Source organism: Heptranchias perlo, chromosome 33, assembly GCF_035084215.1.
Source record: "Heptranchias perlo isolate sHepPer1 chromosome 33, sHepPer1.hap1, whole genome shotgun sequence".
Lineage (NCBI taxonomy): Eukaryota > Metazoa > Chordata > Chondrichthyes > Hexanchiformes > Hexanchidae > Heptranchias > Heptranchias perlo.
Window position 1 is genome coordinate 15,425,664 of NC_090357.1, and position 16,032 is coordinate 15,441,695.

Below are 16,032 nucleotides of genomic sequence, written 5' to 3' on the forward strand. Positions count from 1 at the left end.
TACCATTGGTGGCAGAACCTTTAGTCACCTAAGCCTGACTCTCTGAAACTCTTCCCTAAATCTCTCTCCCTTGCTACATGCTGCCCTACCTTCAAAAGCCTCCTTAAAACGTAAGTTTTGGCTAGCTCCCTTAATTTCCCAACTATTTCTTAGGTCCGAAATTGAAATGTCTTGGGACATTTTGCTGTGTTAAAGGTATTATATAAGTGTTTGATCACAACTCAAAGGAATGAATTCAGACGATGTATCTGAACCTGCAAGTAGGTACCTAATTCCACAGTTTACAGCTATGAAAAAAAGGGACAGAATGCCTTTCTTTGATACATGTGACGTATCAAAAGACCGACAGTATACAATGAGGGGCCCGGTTAGGAAGTCGCGCCTCCCAACAGTTCAATGCGCTCTGCAAATGAAACACCACGATTGCACTACCACCCGGGATACAATCTTCAATAATTCAAAAATAGTTGAACATTTTCAAATGCAGCAGCTCAAATTCCATTGCATCCCGCGTTATGTGTATTTAGGGCAGAAGGCCTAGTGACTACCTACCAATCTGTCCTATGAACTCGACTTTAATCCCTTGATGTTCTAGCCTTTTTCCAGGATTTTTCAGGGTGACATTCACTTTCCCAGAGACAGTCTCTCCATCGTAAAACAGATAGTATTTATCCTTCTTCCCATCTTCTGTCTTATGCTCGACTTTCTTGCGAGTCTCAGCGTCATTCAACAAAACGTCAATTTCTGCACTTTGCCCAAAGCTGAAGAAGCTCATTTTTATTTTTCTTTAAATTAGAAATACACGGTGGGTCTGAAGCCCCTTTTCCTCCCAGTTACAACACACGGATTGGCCCTGTACAAATCCCGGCCGGGTCGATGCAGGCTGGTTGGCTGTTCGCTTGGAGTCCGATCCTTTTCCTGTTTCTGCAGCAACTTCGCCTTCACCGCACATGCGCACCTTTGCCCTCCTTGCGTAATGCGCAAGCGCCAGCGTGGACGTCTTGTGGCACTTGTAAAACTCGCATCATTTTTACAAAAACGATTTGTACTTAACATTTTTTTAAGCCTAGATTTGAATTCAGAGTGTTACCCTGATGGGAAAGTGTGAATCCAGTTATTAAATTTGACCCTTTCCCCTCCCCTCCCCCCCCCATCTTGGACCGAAGTATATTTTGCCCAAACTTAACATGGCGTCAGGATTACTAATTAAAATATTCTGCTTTACTTATCGTAGTCTAAACGAAACCCAAAGCCAACAAATCGCTTCAAAGAAAATGGATAATAATGTAGTATTGAATATTTCTAACGCCAACTGACACAAGCCAAGCGAGACATGCCTTCAAAGAATCCAATGCGCACGCGCAAAAACGGTCACACCGTGAGGGAGAGAAGATATAAAAATCTTAATTAGGATAAAATAACAACTTAAAACCTTAATGTGAACGAGAAATGTAAACACTGTGCAAAAAGTTATAATATTCCGTTTTTGATGTTGCCGGCAGAGGTTAGATTTGCTGCGCAGGCGCGGGTCGGAGCGGTGTTTTGGCGGGTGAGTTCGATTTGAAATGGCTGCGCTTCTATTGCGGCGACTGGAACCCTTCAAACTGCGACACATTAGTACAGGTAACTGAGGGGATCAGGGAGATTGAAGTATTCCCCCCGCCTCGATTACAATATGAACGCCGGCGGGGGGGACATAGTTAGTTAGTAAATTAATAAGTAAATAAATGGTTCCAGTGTAGTGAGACTGTGTGTGGTCGCGGGGGTCCTCTGCGGCAGAGGCAGAACTGGGTGCAAGTGTCCGCAGAGCACTCAGAATGTTGCTTAGTAATACTTTATCTCAAATTCAGCAGCAGGACCTATTTTGCACTTGTCTGCAAGCAAACAAAGTGTGGGCATCCTGCTCCCATGCCACCTCCAAATCAGCTCTTAACTGGCCACCAGCAAGTGTCTAAGAGCTGCCAAGTCAAGACACTAATTTCCCTCCCTGTGCAGCACTGCTCCGATTGTGAAGTTTGTGTAGTAGGAGCTTGAAACCTGTATCCCTACAGTCCCACTGCATACTTGTAGTCCATACTAGCCTTCAGTTAATTGAGTTAAATGTTAACATGTTATGTCTGTCTCCCACCTTATGCTGTTGCAGCTGATAAACTAATTATTTTTTTATATTTACATAATTGATATAAGTCCTTAGTCTCTGTTTCTCATGGACCTGTTAGTCTGCCACCAGTAAAAGGGAGCTGAATTTATTAGATGCTGGGAGCCAGTTCACAGATAAATGTCTTCTGGAATCCATACTAAAACTTTGCCAATATAAAAATGGCTTGATGCTGAGGCAGCAGGAGTGCTCTACTCCTGCTGCCTGTATGCTATAACGTAAATAGTAATGTCTGCATTAGACGGCATCCAGTCCAAGCTTGCAGGCTGCAGGCTGAAATGAGGTTAAAAGGAGAACGGTGCTTGGACGCCATTGGTCTTCACTTGAGCACTGCTTTTCTGGAGTTCAAGCATAAATGTTAAAGTGCCTGGAAAATGAATAACAGACATATCGCAAACTTGTTTGTTGCTTTAGTCATACTGTACTTTGTTATTTCTCTCCCATTCTTATAGTAGTAAACAATTTTACAACACCAAGTTATAGTCCAACAATTTTATTTTTAATTCCACAAGCTTTCGGAGGCTTCCCCCTTCCTCAGGTGGTGTGGAAGGGGGAAGCCTCCGAAAGCTTGTGGGATTAAAAATAAAATTGTTGGACTATAACTTGGTGTTGTAAAATTGTTTACAATTGTCAACCCCAGTCCATCACTGGCATCTCCACATCATTCTTATAGTAAGTATTGAAAGATGTATTAAGTCTTGGTGTTTTTTTTCCAGCATGGGTGGATACAGTATGGGAGTTGGATTTTACAGAGGCTGAACCATTAGATTCACGCCTGGAGGAGGAGATTACAGAAAATGGGCTTGAGACATTCTCCCAACTTTATGAGAGTCTTTTTAAGTTCACTGACCAGCACCAGGAAGCAGAAGCAGAGGCAGTGGGTGTAAGTATTCTGGATGGTTTGGATTCTTGCTGAAGTCAAATCATTGCCATCAGTGCAAATTCATGAATAAACATACTGTTGCTCCACTTTTTTTATGCCTTGCTTTATGTACAAACTGCAGCTGTTAAGAAAATAGTGAACATTATGGTCGTCATCACTTTAGTGCATTCAAATATGCATGGCTCATGTTCTAAGGCAGTTGTGTGTATGTGTTTTTTTTCAATTGTCTTATTCCTGTATGTTAGTGGTAGCCAGGAAACATTGTGTACAATTCTCCCCTCCACCCTGTGATGTCATCAAATTCCACTCCAATAACCTTATGACTGGGCAATGCAATTCATCATAAAAAATATATTGGGCTGATGACAACATTCCAATGTTTCTGCTGGAGTCAAATTTTGTGATTTTTTTTTTAATGTTTGAGATGAGGTAATACAGACCAATGTAGTTCCCCCTTAAACAATGATTTGAATGTCACTAATTCAAGGGCTGGACCAAGCTATGTTTTAGCTGGGAGAAATAGTGAGAAGCTCTTTGGTTTTACTGACCAATGGTTGTAAACAGCAGAATGTTTTATTTTACAGTGGATTCCACTTGTAGCATATGGGGTTTCTCTAGACAATTGGGTAAACTAAACAAACTACACCTGCCCAAACTAAACTCGGTAATGTGTATCTTGGTTTATCCAGACAGGATTACTGACTTGCCTGGACAAAATGAATCTTGTACATGAATCTTGTACAATATGGGAGTTGGATTTTACAGAGGCTGAACCATTAGATTCACGCGTGGAGGAGGAGATTACAGAAAATGGGCTTGAGACATTCTCCCAACTTTGAGAGTCTTTTTAAGTTGGAACAATCTGACTCATGAGCTGTTGATCTGAAGCAGTCGAGAAATAATAGATAATTGAGAGTACAAAAGAGAATGGAGAGAGAGAGAGAGAGAGAGAGAAGAAAATAAAAAGATTAAAAACTGAAAAAGATGCATAAAAGTTAGAAAAATGAAGAGATTTTCCACTGTAGGAAAAAAAATCCTTTTGAATTCTATGACTCATACTACTTGATTACATTTTCTTTTTGTTAATTGTTCCAAGAATGATATAACCATTATTCAGTCTGTTGGCAGGCTACTCAATCACTGGGAACGTCACAACCAAACCCATTCTTGTCCGCATCCAACGTCCACAAAGATGCACTACAGGGGTCTCTGGCTAGTGATAGGAGTGGGGACCCTGGCTGCTTTTCCCACTCTGCAGACCCAGGGTGCTGAAGCCAATTGTGGGAACTCTATCGCTGCTCTGCCTGAAATCAATTAATTCAACAAAGACTAGGAATCCAACCTCTGGACCTTACTTTCTTTATCACTGAGCCTTTGGTCAAGTGTTCCATTATTCAAGTTTTGTGTGTCATGAAGTTTAACTCCTGTGACATAAATGGAGACTGCTGTCCACAAATCCAAGCACGATATTGGCCTGGAAATTGCTCTGAGTGGTGAACCAGCGGTAGTCGCTGCTCATTGGATTTAACTTCACCCACTAAGTTACCTCGTTCTTTTTGGCGGCAACTTCCTTGAATAGCGAATCACATCAGCATTCTTTCCCGGGCTGTGAGAGTGGTGAAAGAATCTCTAAAGGCCCCTCAACCAATCAGTTTGAAGCAAGCCATGCTGTGAAAATCAGGAAGTGCAATTTATAGACAAACAGTGCAAACTAAAAACCCGGATGTGCCTGATAATCTATTATAAAATGACATAGAGAGGATAAGATTAAAATACTGAGATAAAAGAGACGGAGGAAAAAGTAAATAAAAACATTAAACTTTTTTTAAATGTGCAAAAATTATTAAAATCAGGAGTAATGAAACTCCAAATTTTTAAAAGTTTTTTTAGTGCCAGAGAGGTTGTTTGGCAGTAATTAAGACTTACCATGCCGTTAAAACTTTTTTTAGACTTAAAAAAAGAACTGAGCATACCTGTTTTGTGGTGATATTAGTTGGATTCTAACTGGGCACGAGAGCAAGTTGACGCTGGTCCAGTGATTGTATTGATTGCAGCCGGCGATATCCCTTTAAGACGAAGCTGTCAGATCACCGGCCAACCAGGAAGAGCAAGTTCCGATTTCTGCGTTTGACTGCGCATGTGCGGTTGCCGGAACTTGCTTTTCGATTTCGTCACTAATAACGGTGAGCACTGTTGGGCTCACTGTTATTTTGAAAGCAGTTTCCGGCCCATTGATTTAAGTGAGACATTTATGATGTCATAAGGTGGGAGTGAGAAGAAGAGCAGTCCTGTAGAAAATGTCAGCTTCCATTTATATTGTGGATCTGCCACTCTCTACTGCTTAACTGATAGCAGATTTGTACTATAAACATAAGCATCTGACTTTTTGGACACCAGCTTGTGGGTTAGGTCTGGATGTTGGACAGGCACACCAGAGTCAAGCCTTTAGGCTCTGTTGTACTAAAAACTGAAGTGGTGCTGATACCCAAGGTAGAGGTGGCAAAAAAAACTTGCTGCCTGCCTAAGTGGCTGAAATGTTCCACTTCCCCTTACTGGCATAGCAAGTAGTTTCAGTAGTACTAAATGGAATCAAAATAGTTTTTAAATCTTCTTAAGTGTACAAGGCACTACAGTCTGTGCATGTGTGGATTTAAAAAAATACTTGTACTGTAAAAGATGCATGAAAAACGAATAAGGGATACTTCCCAAGTCACCATGAATGTTACTTTTGCAATTCTGGATTATGTACTTGCCCCTGAAACTAAGTCAGGCCTGGTCTGCCTTATATGATGTTTGCAATGTCCCCAGGTATTTGTAATTAGTGTCATTGGGCCTTTTAAATTGCAATGGGGTCTTTTGCATGCTGCTGCTTGATCAGTGTGTGTTCTAAAAAGATTTCTGCAATCCAAGTAGCATAATGAACAAGTTGATGCAAGAATAAAGAACAGCTCTTGCATCCACCTGAAGCTATTAAACATGAAATATCTACACAGTGAGTAGTTGAGGCATTCAGATATATTAAGTGCCAAGTTTGACCCCTCTTACGTATTGTACTAGCTGATTTCAGCCATGGTAGCAGTAGGGATGCTGCAGTTGGTATCAGTACTCCTCGATTAGGGAGGGGAAAATTGGCCAGGATTCTCACTCACTCAATATAAGTATCCTTTGCAGGAAGTGTGTACGTGTGTGTTGGGCAGGACAGGATTGGACTCAGCTGTTTTTCGCTTGGATGAAGTACGCTAGCAAGGAGCTAACTCCTTGTGGAGAGGAGGGCAGGAAATTAGTGGGAAAAGGAGGAGTAATTTTTTAAAAATCTTGCAGCGTCGCCTCTAGAACCATTCATTTTCTACATTTTTATAATCCTAAATATTTTAATCCCGCCCTGTAAGTACAGGGAGTGGTGGTACTAAGTTACTAAAGAAATTTCAGATTGCGTTTGTGTAATAATATATTCATGTACATGGACAGCACTCTTGTGGATTGAATTTTTAATACAAATTTGCTTATAAAAAGAGTATTTTAACAATCCACAAAGAAATTTTGACACATATGACTCTTCACATTACCAATGAATTTATAAATGACTGTTCGACCAACCTACAATTGTTATGCTTGATTCCCATAAGTATTTTGAAGGTGTCTGAGTTTCATTTGGTAGATTTTTGTATCTGGAGTGATGTTATTTTTCTTTTTTATTAGGGTATTTGGACACTGTTTGCAGAGAATAATCTCTCCCACAATACCCTTGTTGCTGTGTTGCATCATTTTGTCCACATGGTTCAGAATAAAAAGGCTGGAGTTACCCAGCGAGAATATGCCTTGCATGCAGCTGGACTGTATTTCCTGCTCCTTGAAATCCCAGGTGAGATTACATAGCTCAAAAATTGCTTAGTATTGTAATCCACATGACAGAAGTACATGTTTTTTTTAAAAGAATTCCAAATGTAGCTTTCTGAATGGAATTCTGGCAAACCAATTTCCTCTTTTTGAATCTGTCAATTAAAAGGTAAAGAGAAAAAATGGGTTGGAAAAGCAAAAGTTATCAGAAATGTTCCTCAGTTTGTAAAATTGAGTATTTTATAAGTACGGACAAACAAACTGTAAAAGACATTGTAAGATGGAAATTTTGTTTATCCTGCTTTATTTGTGACCTCTGTTCCTGTTCACACCTTTGTTTTCTATATATACTGCTTCAGCATTGCTTCTGTTGAGTAGCAGCTGTGTATATCATGCCTGTATATGACTTGCTCCCCTATTTTACAGTTGTCATTCAGATATAAATTGCTCCATTGTAATTAGAGAGTATTTCAACATACATATAAAGAGACTTGCAGTGCTATTGTACTTCTTCTTTCATATTGATGCAAAGCAGTTGTGGTAAGATATTAACAGAAAAGCAATGGTGTTATTCTGGAGTATGGTCCTGATTTGACTTCTGAGTACACTGGAGTCAGGAGGTATGGACCCACCTCTAATATGTCGTTTTGTGTCACTTGGGCTTTGCATTGGGTGTTGTATAATTCTAGCCCGGTGAAGCGCTACTTCTACAAAAACAAAGTATTTTCAAAAACTAGTTCTGGCTTTGGTGGCTGTTCCTTCAAATCCAGTGACAATACTTTAAGAATTTAAGAACCGCCGCAACCAGAATCTTGTACGAAGCTTATCTCAATACTAATGATGCAAGTTTTGCTCAACTGTCTGAAGAGCTTGAGGGAGGAGCCAAGTTACTTCAGAACAAACACACTGATTTTTTTTCAGTTATGTGTATGATGCCAGTTATTTTCAAATGTGGTTGACAATTTTTCAAAATCCAGGAAGTTCTGCAAATTTTTTTGAGATCTTTAAGCTCTGTAATTGTTTGTTTTGAATCTGAGAGTCTGCTTGGAATTAGAAAAAAGAATTTGTGGATATAAAAACATCAATCAAATCGATAGATAAGCATTTGATTGTGACCTTTTAATGCTTTCCTGCCAAAAGGTTAAAAAGAAGGATTTTATAAATGCATTTGTATTATATCACTGTCATTTATTAACTTAGGCTCGCAGCAGTGGCAGGAGTTGTTGCTCGCTGTGCTGGACACTTTCCGGCTCCGTTTTAAACTTTGTAACAAAGTTACGTAGGCCAATTTTGAAAAAAAATTGGGGTTAAGTATTATTCAACATAAAAATAATAAATAATTGAGATGACCCATTCCGGCTCCGTTTTTAAGATGAGAGCGTGCACCCGGCTCGTTTAACTTCACCCTCCTACAGACAGCTGACCGTTTCAGGGCTTTAATCTCGGCAAAGTTGACAATCATTGGTTGTCAGTGTAGACTTCTGAATCACCCTCTGTGCTGAACAGAATTATCCTGAGTTCTTTTATGCCTCCACTGTGTAGTGGTAGCGTAGTGGTTATGTTACTGGGCTAGTAATCCAGAGGCCTGGACTAAAATCCAGAGTCACGAGTTCAAATCCCGCCACGGCGGCTGGCGAATTTAAATTCAATTAATTAAATAAAAATCTGGAATTAAAATACTAGTATCAGTAATGACAACCATGAAACTACCGGATTGTCGTAAAAACCCATCTGGTTCACTAATGTCCTTTAGGGAAGGAAACCTGCCGTCCTTACCCGGTCTGGCCTATATGTGACTCCAGACCCACAGCAATGTGGTTGATTCTTAATTGCCCTCTGAAATGGCCTAGCAAGCCACTCAGTTGTAAAAATCTCGCTAGGGATGGGCAATAAATGCCGGCCTTGCCAGCGACGCCCACATCCCGTGAATGAATAAAAAAAAACTACTTCACACCATCATTTGTTTGTTACACCGGCCACCGCGTATAGCGGGCAAATCGCCTTGACACCAACGCTCCAGCTATATCCGATGGGGACTGTTATGTGTAGTATAGTGACCTAATACACCAGGTTTTACAGTAATATTACTGATTTTGGCTGGTGCTGGAAAGCACAACTGTGTAAGTCGAAATGATTGAATACAACAATAACCCTAATTTTCTAACCTCCCCCATTCCAATTCATTTTTCTCTCTCTTGAGGTGTCCTTGTGCCACACAACCTTTTCTTGTTGAATGTGGGGAGAGGACTTTTTCCTAGGAATCTGCCAGTGTCATTTGCAACAAAAAAGTGTGGCCTGGTGACATGAACTGATTTTTTCCCTGCTCCGCCTGACACCTTCCCCTGAGAACACAGCAGAGATGTGTTGTTGTGTCAGAGATAATTGCACTTGTAAATTTGCTTCCTTCCCATTTTGTGTTAGGGTCACAAACCTGCTGCTGTGTCATCTACCCTTAATCAAGTCTGGATTACCAGCTAGTTTTTATTTGACTCTCTACTTACTAACTGTAAATTCTCTGGTTAAGTCTTGTTTTTGGTTACATGAGCATTCCAGTGCAGACTTAGTTCAAAAACTCTTGGAAAGGAAAAAATTACTTGAAAGCAAATAAACGTGGTTTTACTTCTTTCTGAAAACACTACCCAGTAACACACTTTGATCCTTAATCCAGCTCTGCACATGTGGTTGCAAAGACTGTTGGCTCACTCTCCACTCAACACCATACATTAATTTCAACAGAACCTTGCAGCCTATTGCATTTTAGAGCTGTATGGAAACTTCAAAATTGCCACATAAATTGATTCCCACCTGACACAACTGTTTTTTTGTTTCCATAACATACTGTAACTAAAGCAGATCTCCCATCAGAAAATATGTTGGGGGTTTTGGACAGCCAGGTGTCTGGTAACGTGGATTTAGTATTCTCTGTTAATCTGATTAGATTATCTGATTGTTCACTCATCCATATGTCTCATTCTATTTTATGAATTGCAGAAAATTTTACAACTCCGAATGAACCACGAACTAGTAGCCCCCTCCTCTTGCCTCAGAGTAATGACCCAACCCTACAACACCCTTCTTCATGATGGCAGGACCCTTGAGATCCTCTAACTGCAACCCAAGGAGCATTCCCGCATTATCTTGAGCTCCCTACCGCCCATTATTCCCAGCATTTGTGCAACTATACTGATCATTCAAATATACCAATAATCCTTTAAATATTGTGTGATGAAATGGATAGTGACTTCCTGGAATATGTATTTTATTTTCTGATAGACAACATTTTTACCAATGTTGTAACCATGCATGAGAGTAGTTACTTTGTATTGGTAATATTTTTCCAGATATGCCAATACTTTGCTTTATGTAAATTTTAAAAGTTTTTTTTGTAGGAAGTGTAGCCAACCGGATCTTTCACCCAGTGCTTTTTGACAAATGTCTGGACACTATTAAAAAGAGTTGGCCTGTGGCGGAAGAAGGGAACCGAAAGCGGAAGAAAGATGCCCACATAAAGAGCTCTCAGGGTGATGGAAAAGGAAGAAAGCGAGCCAAACCAGTCAGACAGAAAGAGAATGAGGTATGGATCTAAAAATTGATCTGGCCTTTGCTAAAGAGTGATAGCCAATTTGGTTTTGGTTGTCCAAGTCAAGCACATGGTCTTTAGTCAAGAGCTTCCCATGTGGTACATGAGAGATTGGGAATTCAAGTCTATGGGATTCATGAATGCAAATCAATCCACACAGTGTGTTGGAGAGGGAATTCCAATATTTCCAATAAAATGGTTACTGCTTCATGGAGAACGCCACAGCTCTCCTGTGCTTGGGAACTGTAATAATACTCTGCTTATAATAAAACGATCCTATCTGGTATCTATAGTTCTAATTAGTTACACTGGTGCCAGATGTTGCTTCTGGTATTCACTGGGTATTGGGTGGCTGGTGATTCCCTGTGGTCTAATATCTGTTCCTCAATTCCAGGATATATTTGAGGAGGAAGAAGATGAGGAAGATGCTGACGTTTATTTCTCCACGCGTGATCTGTGTCTTATCAGGGATAGTATTTTCTCTCTGCTGAAAAATCTCCTGCGATTACTCTCCAAATTCTCCCTGAAAGAGAAACCTGACTGTGCTCACCACTGTCTGCAGGTAAAAGTGTGGAATCTCTGAGCACCAAGATGGGTATCTTACAATGGGCTACACAAGATCGTATCAGATTTATGCTAACGCCTATTTCAGTGTACGGGTACTGAAATAGAATATTGCTGTTACATCAATACTTTAAATTAAAATTTTATACCCTGTTATACTCCCTGTATCCTTTATTTTCTAGTGTCCAACTGTTAATAATTGTATACTAAATAATTGCTTCCCTGTTACCTGCAGGTTAGCCTTTTGTCAGAGCAGATGCAACTCACTGGTATCCTTGTTGAGTCTCATTGGCAGTGTGTTGCATGTCATTTAGGAGCAATGGTTCACTTCCTAGAGGATCTCGACCATGCTTTAATGTGTTGTTGCTATTCTATTAATTTAATAACTGGATAATAATGTGTTTGAACAATTTCAAGAGCTCAAATAATTTCAAGAGCTCAAATAACTCTCTGGAACATGAGCTATTGGCATGCCAAGGAAAGCAATTGGTCCAAGATGAATAATGAGGTTATTGGATTTTTTGGAGTCCTTTAATTGTTTGGAGGGAGAGGATGTAGGAAGATGCTTTTTAGAATCTTGCCTCAGGTAATTAAGTAACTGGGGTGATGTACATGGATTATGAAAGTGATTGTTTTGTATGAGCATGCTTATATACTGTTGCTGTTTTAAATGAGGTTTGATTGTGTTGGTTTTAATTCTAATTGTGTATTTTCACTTACATTTTGAGTTTTTTTCTGCAGCTATTCACTGAACTAACTAACTTTGAGACTGTGATTGGAGAATTAGAGTGTTCAGATTCTACGTAAGTGTGCAAATGCAGTAAAGAAAACATCACTTGTTTATCTGAACAGTATATATAGCTTGTATACATTTTGTAAAGTGGTTAAAAGTGCATTTTGTTACGTAATACATAAATGGCAAAGCTTTTATTTTTAAATTTTCTCTATTCCTGCGTTCCTCCTAAAACTTCTTGACTCCCTCTCGAGGGTTTTATAGACAGGCCTCCAGCACCTCTCACTTCCACGTATAAGCCACAATGGTAAGCGCCGGGAACTACCCAACTCCAGATAGTCGACCTCTATCCTGTCTTTCACCCTGGTGTCTGCACTCTCTCATTTCCTTTAAGGATCAGAAGAGCAAACATTGGCCAATTGTTCCTTCATTAACCCAGGGATGCTTCAACAAACTCAAGTGCTCCCCATGGCTCTGATTAGCTAACTGTGTGATTCAGTAGTGATTTTTACCTGTTATTGGGGGACACAAGGCACATCTTGAATACATTAAATCTGTGATTACATTGGAAATAAATCTTTTATTTGGGGGGGATTTTGTGCTCCTCTTTTTCCCTCTCTAGGTTATTTTTTTCCCTCCCTCCTCTTTCTGTGTACTCTGGAACTGGGTTTTGAAAGGGGCTATGAGACCAGTCTGAAGTGACTCCGACTCAGATTTTCTCTGACCAAAATCATGGAGATAGCCAATTGTGCTAATTTGTAAACAAAACATGTTTTGCTCTATTTTATAGAAATGAATACCCCAGTTTATTGATGTACAGTGTATCTAGAGTTCCCATTAACTAACTTTAATATGTTGGATATGAGGTTACGAATTATAAAATGACTGTTAACTTTAGGCAAGAGACTAACAACATTTGCAAGATATTTTACTAAACTCGGATTCTGATATTTTCGCCGTTTTGGAAAAGATTTAGTTAAACCGAACAGATCTGCTAAGTACAAAATCATAAGTTCAACAAATCAGTTGCTTGGACTCTTCACTCTTGCTTTTAGCCATTCTTTTTTGTTCTACCAGAAATGTTGAAAGAATGAAGACTCTGCCTGAATTGGCTTATTATGGACTCAAATTATTGTGCTCCCCCACCCATGGTGATGTTAACAAGGTACTGGCTTAAATAGCTTTCCATAAAGTTTGTTTCTGCACAATAATTGGAATATAATTAATAAATTGAAAATAATTTAATATATTTACTTTCTTTTTGGATCTTTCCAGACACTCCGCTGCCTCTTCCAAAGATTATTGAATACAATTTTATTGGTAGGAGGGGAAGAAGGTTCCAAATCTGTTGTACTACTGGGAGTGGGACAGAAAGTTATCACTGCCAGAGATCAAGCTATTAAATTTGTCAGGTCAGACATTCTAGTGAAACGTTCTCCTTTTGGGGGAAACATTTTTGGGGCTTGAATTTTAACTTGATCCAAAATGATTTACTGTATTCTAAATTAGAGCTAAACATAGTTTGACAGGAACGTGGGAATTGCTAGATGAAAAAAGATCAGGGTCCATCTAGTTTGCCGTCTACTATCCAGGTAGTTGCATGATACAACAATAATGTACAACAGACCCAGACATGAGACGAATTGTGGAAAATTTTGGGAACCATAGGTCCAAAGTCACCTGTTCCTCCTAAGCATTCCACACTTAATATATGTTGTGTCTCAAATTACTCGTATACTGTATCCCAAAATATAATTTTGATTGCCTCGAAATGGTGTCTCAATTTTCTTTGACAAACAAATTGGCTATTTTTGAGTGTTAATTTAAATTTTTTTGATCTCTGCCCTAGTTGTTTACCAAGTAGAGGGAATGTTTTGTATGTCGAACAGTTACACAGCAATGCAAGTGGTCGATTAAATGATCTTTTTCTTGCAGTAGAAAGTGTTATGACTTTGAAATATTTTGTTTATAGCTATTTGGTGGATGAGGTGAAAGAGATTGCGTTGCCTGTACTTCGAATTTTGCTGCAACACATCTGCACTAAGGTTTGAAACTTTTTCAGAATGATATATTACAGATGACGATCTTTAGGATGATGAAAATTAGGAGCAAATACAAAACTGATAGATTCAACATAATGTGAAATTGGCACAGAAAGTTAAGTGTGTCACATTATAGCACAGAAGGGGGCATTCAGCCCATTGTGCCTTTACTGGCTCTCTGAAAGAGCAATTTACTTAATCCTGTTATGCTGTACTTTCCCAATACCCTTTTTTTGTATGAAATATTTCATCAACTTCCTATTATGGTTTTCACTGTTTCTGGTAGGGATTCCATGTCCTAACAACTCTGCAAGAAAAATAACTTTTCCCTTAGTTTTTTTGGTGGTGATCTTTAACTTATGTTACCAATTCATCAACCAGTGGAAATTGTTTTTTCCAATTTACTCTATCAAAACCTCAGATCACCTTTTAATCTTGTTTACTTTAATGAAAAAAAACTCAGATTCTCTAGTCTCTCCTCATAACTAATGTGTCTCTTCCTGAAATCATCGTCATAGTGAATTTCTTCTGCACCCTCTCCACGACCTTGATATCCTTCCTAAAGTAAGACGCCCAAAACTGGGTGCAGTATTCTAACTGCGGCCTAACCAAAGATTTATATAGGTTCAGAATTACCTCTAAAGAATTATTCATTTAGCACTGCACAATTTTATGTATCTCGTTCTGCTCTAATCCACTTTGATAAAACATCATGGACAATAAAGTACAAAAACTGACAACGACTGTTCAGTTCTTTCATTAGAAAAAAAATTTGAATTGAAAGGCTAACTCAATTTTGCAAATTGGATTTCTGTTTTCAGTACAAATTAGGTGAGTAAAAGGATTTCTAATGTGCCATACTTTGAAATTGGATGTGAAAAGTGAAGCTTGGTTGCATCAACCTCTACTATTTGATCAGCTCCATGTATGGTCCTATATATTTTCAAATGTAAGGACTTGCACAACACCAGGTTATAGTCCAACAGTTTTATTTGAAATCACAAGCTTTCGGAGCTTTCCTCCTTCGTCAGCTGACAAAGGAGGAAAGCTCCGAAAGCTTGTGATTTCAAATAAAACTGGACTGTAACCTGGTGTTGTGCAAGTCCTTACATTTGTCCATCACCGGCATCTCCACATACATATTTTCAGTTTAAAATAGTTTCTAATTTCACAAATGTTTAACTGTTACACAAAACCAAATTTACATATATCTTAGCAGATATAAAATGCTTGTTTGAAAGAAAGAGCTTACATCTACATATAGCACCTTTCTTGTTCTCAGGAGTCCCAAACGCTTTACAACCAATTGATTACTTTAGACATGCTGTCGTCATGTAGGTAATATGGCAACTAATTTGCACACTAAAAAATCCTACAGGCAGCGAATGAATGACTGGCCTGATAATCTGTTTTTCATTGCGTTCGTTGACGCAGGATTGTTGCCATAATACCGGGAAAGGTTTTTGCTCTTCTTTGAATAGTTTCATGGGATCTTTTAAGTTCCCCTAAGCTCGAGGCTTTGATATAACTTATCCAAAAGAATGACACCTCCGACAATGTAGCCATCCCTCAGCGCTGGACTGAAATGTCGGCCTAGACCATATGTTCAAGCCCATAGTGGGGCTTGAACCCACCACCTTCGGACTCTGAGTATGTTACCAACTGAGCCAAGCTTGCATTTAATCCCCAGAAGCTGACTTTTTTGGCATGCCCACTTGCCTTGGCTGATCTGAGTTCTTATTGGATCCATTTAACTTCCAATGAAATCAGTTAACTACATACATACTGGGGACTGAGCCTGGGATATCAGTGCTCGTATATATTACCTTGTAAACATCAACGTCGGGAATTTCCTTGGGGCTTCTCCTGCTTTTCTGCTGTGATTATGCCCATTTTTCACCTACCTTCTGCCAAAGTTACAGTGGTGGAGCAGGCGAAACCTCAAGGAAATCCCTGCTGCAACGTCAGGATGCATCATGTTTTTTTAACAGAAAAGTGACAAATTGCCATCTGTTGGTATTTGATGCAATTTTATATGTTATAGGTGCCAGATAAAGCGGAGTACCGCACCCATGGTGCCCAGGCCCTAGTGAAACTACTAACAAAACTTCCTTGTGTGGACTTGGCTGCTTTCTTAGATTGGCTGCACAAATATTCGCAGAACAGCAAGGTAAGAAGAGATGTGGGATAGATTTTTATCATCACCGCCTGGATGGTAATCTGGTGGTGCGGATC

The 16,032-nt window shown here is 39.4% G+C and overlaps 2 protein-coding genes across 2 annotated transcripts in view; one reads left to right on the forward strand and one right to left on the reverse strand.

Annotated features, from left to right (window-relative positions):
- LOC137301491 (vacuolar protein sorting-associated protein 26B-like) overlaps positions 1-1,090 on the reverse strand; it is a 32,709-nt gene extending 31,619 nt beyond the window's left edge. Inside the window, exon 1 of the mRNA XM_067971007.1 lies at positions 553-1,090. Within this exon, the coding sequence (XP_067827108.1) occupies positions 553-775 (223 nt within the window). The 5' untranslated portion in view covers positions 776-1,090. The remainder of the gene's footprint in view (positions 1-552) is intronic.
- A 464-nt stretch (positions 1,091-1,554) lies between these two features.
- The window catches only part of ncapd3 (non-SMC condensin II complex, subunit D3), a 70,199-nt gene continuing 55,721 nt past the window's right edge, over positions 1,555-16,032 (forward strand). The window contains exons 1-10 of the mRNA XM_067971022.1: positions 1,555-1,623; positions 2,875-3,041; positions 6,741-6,903; positions 10,268-10,452; positions 10,853-11,020; positions 11,764-11,825; positions 12,833-12,920; positions 13,031-13,167; positions 13,728-13,800; positions 15,842-15,967. Coding sequence (XP_067827123.1) covers positions 1,566-1,623; positions 2,875-3,041; positions 6,741-6,903; positions 10,268-10,452; positions 10,853-11,020; positions 11,764-11,825; positions 12,833-12,920; positions 13,031-13,167; positions 13,728-13,800; positions 15,842-15,967 — 1,227 coding nt within the window. The 5' untranslated portion in view covers positions 1,555-1,565. The remainder of the gene's footprint in view (positions 1,624-2,874; positions 3,042-6,740; positions 6,904-10,267; positions 10,453-10,852; positions 11,021-11,763; positions 11,826-12,832; positions 12,921-13,030; positions 13,168-13,727; positions 13,801-15,841; positions 15,968-16,032) is intronic.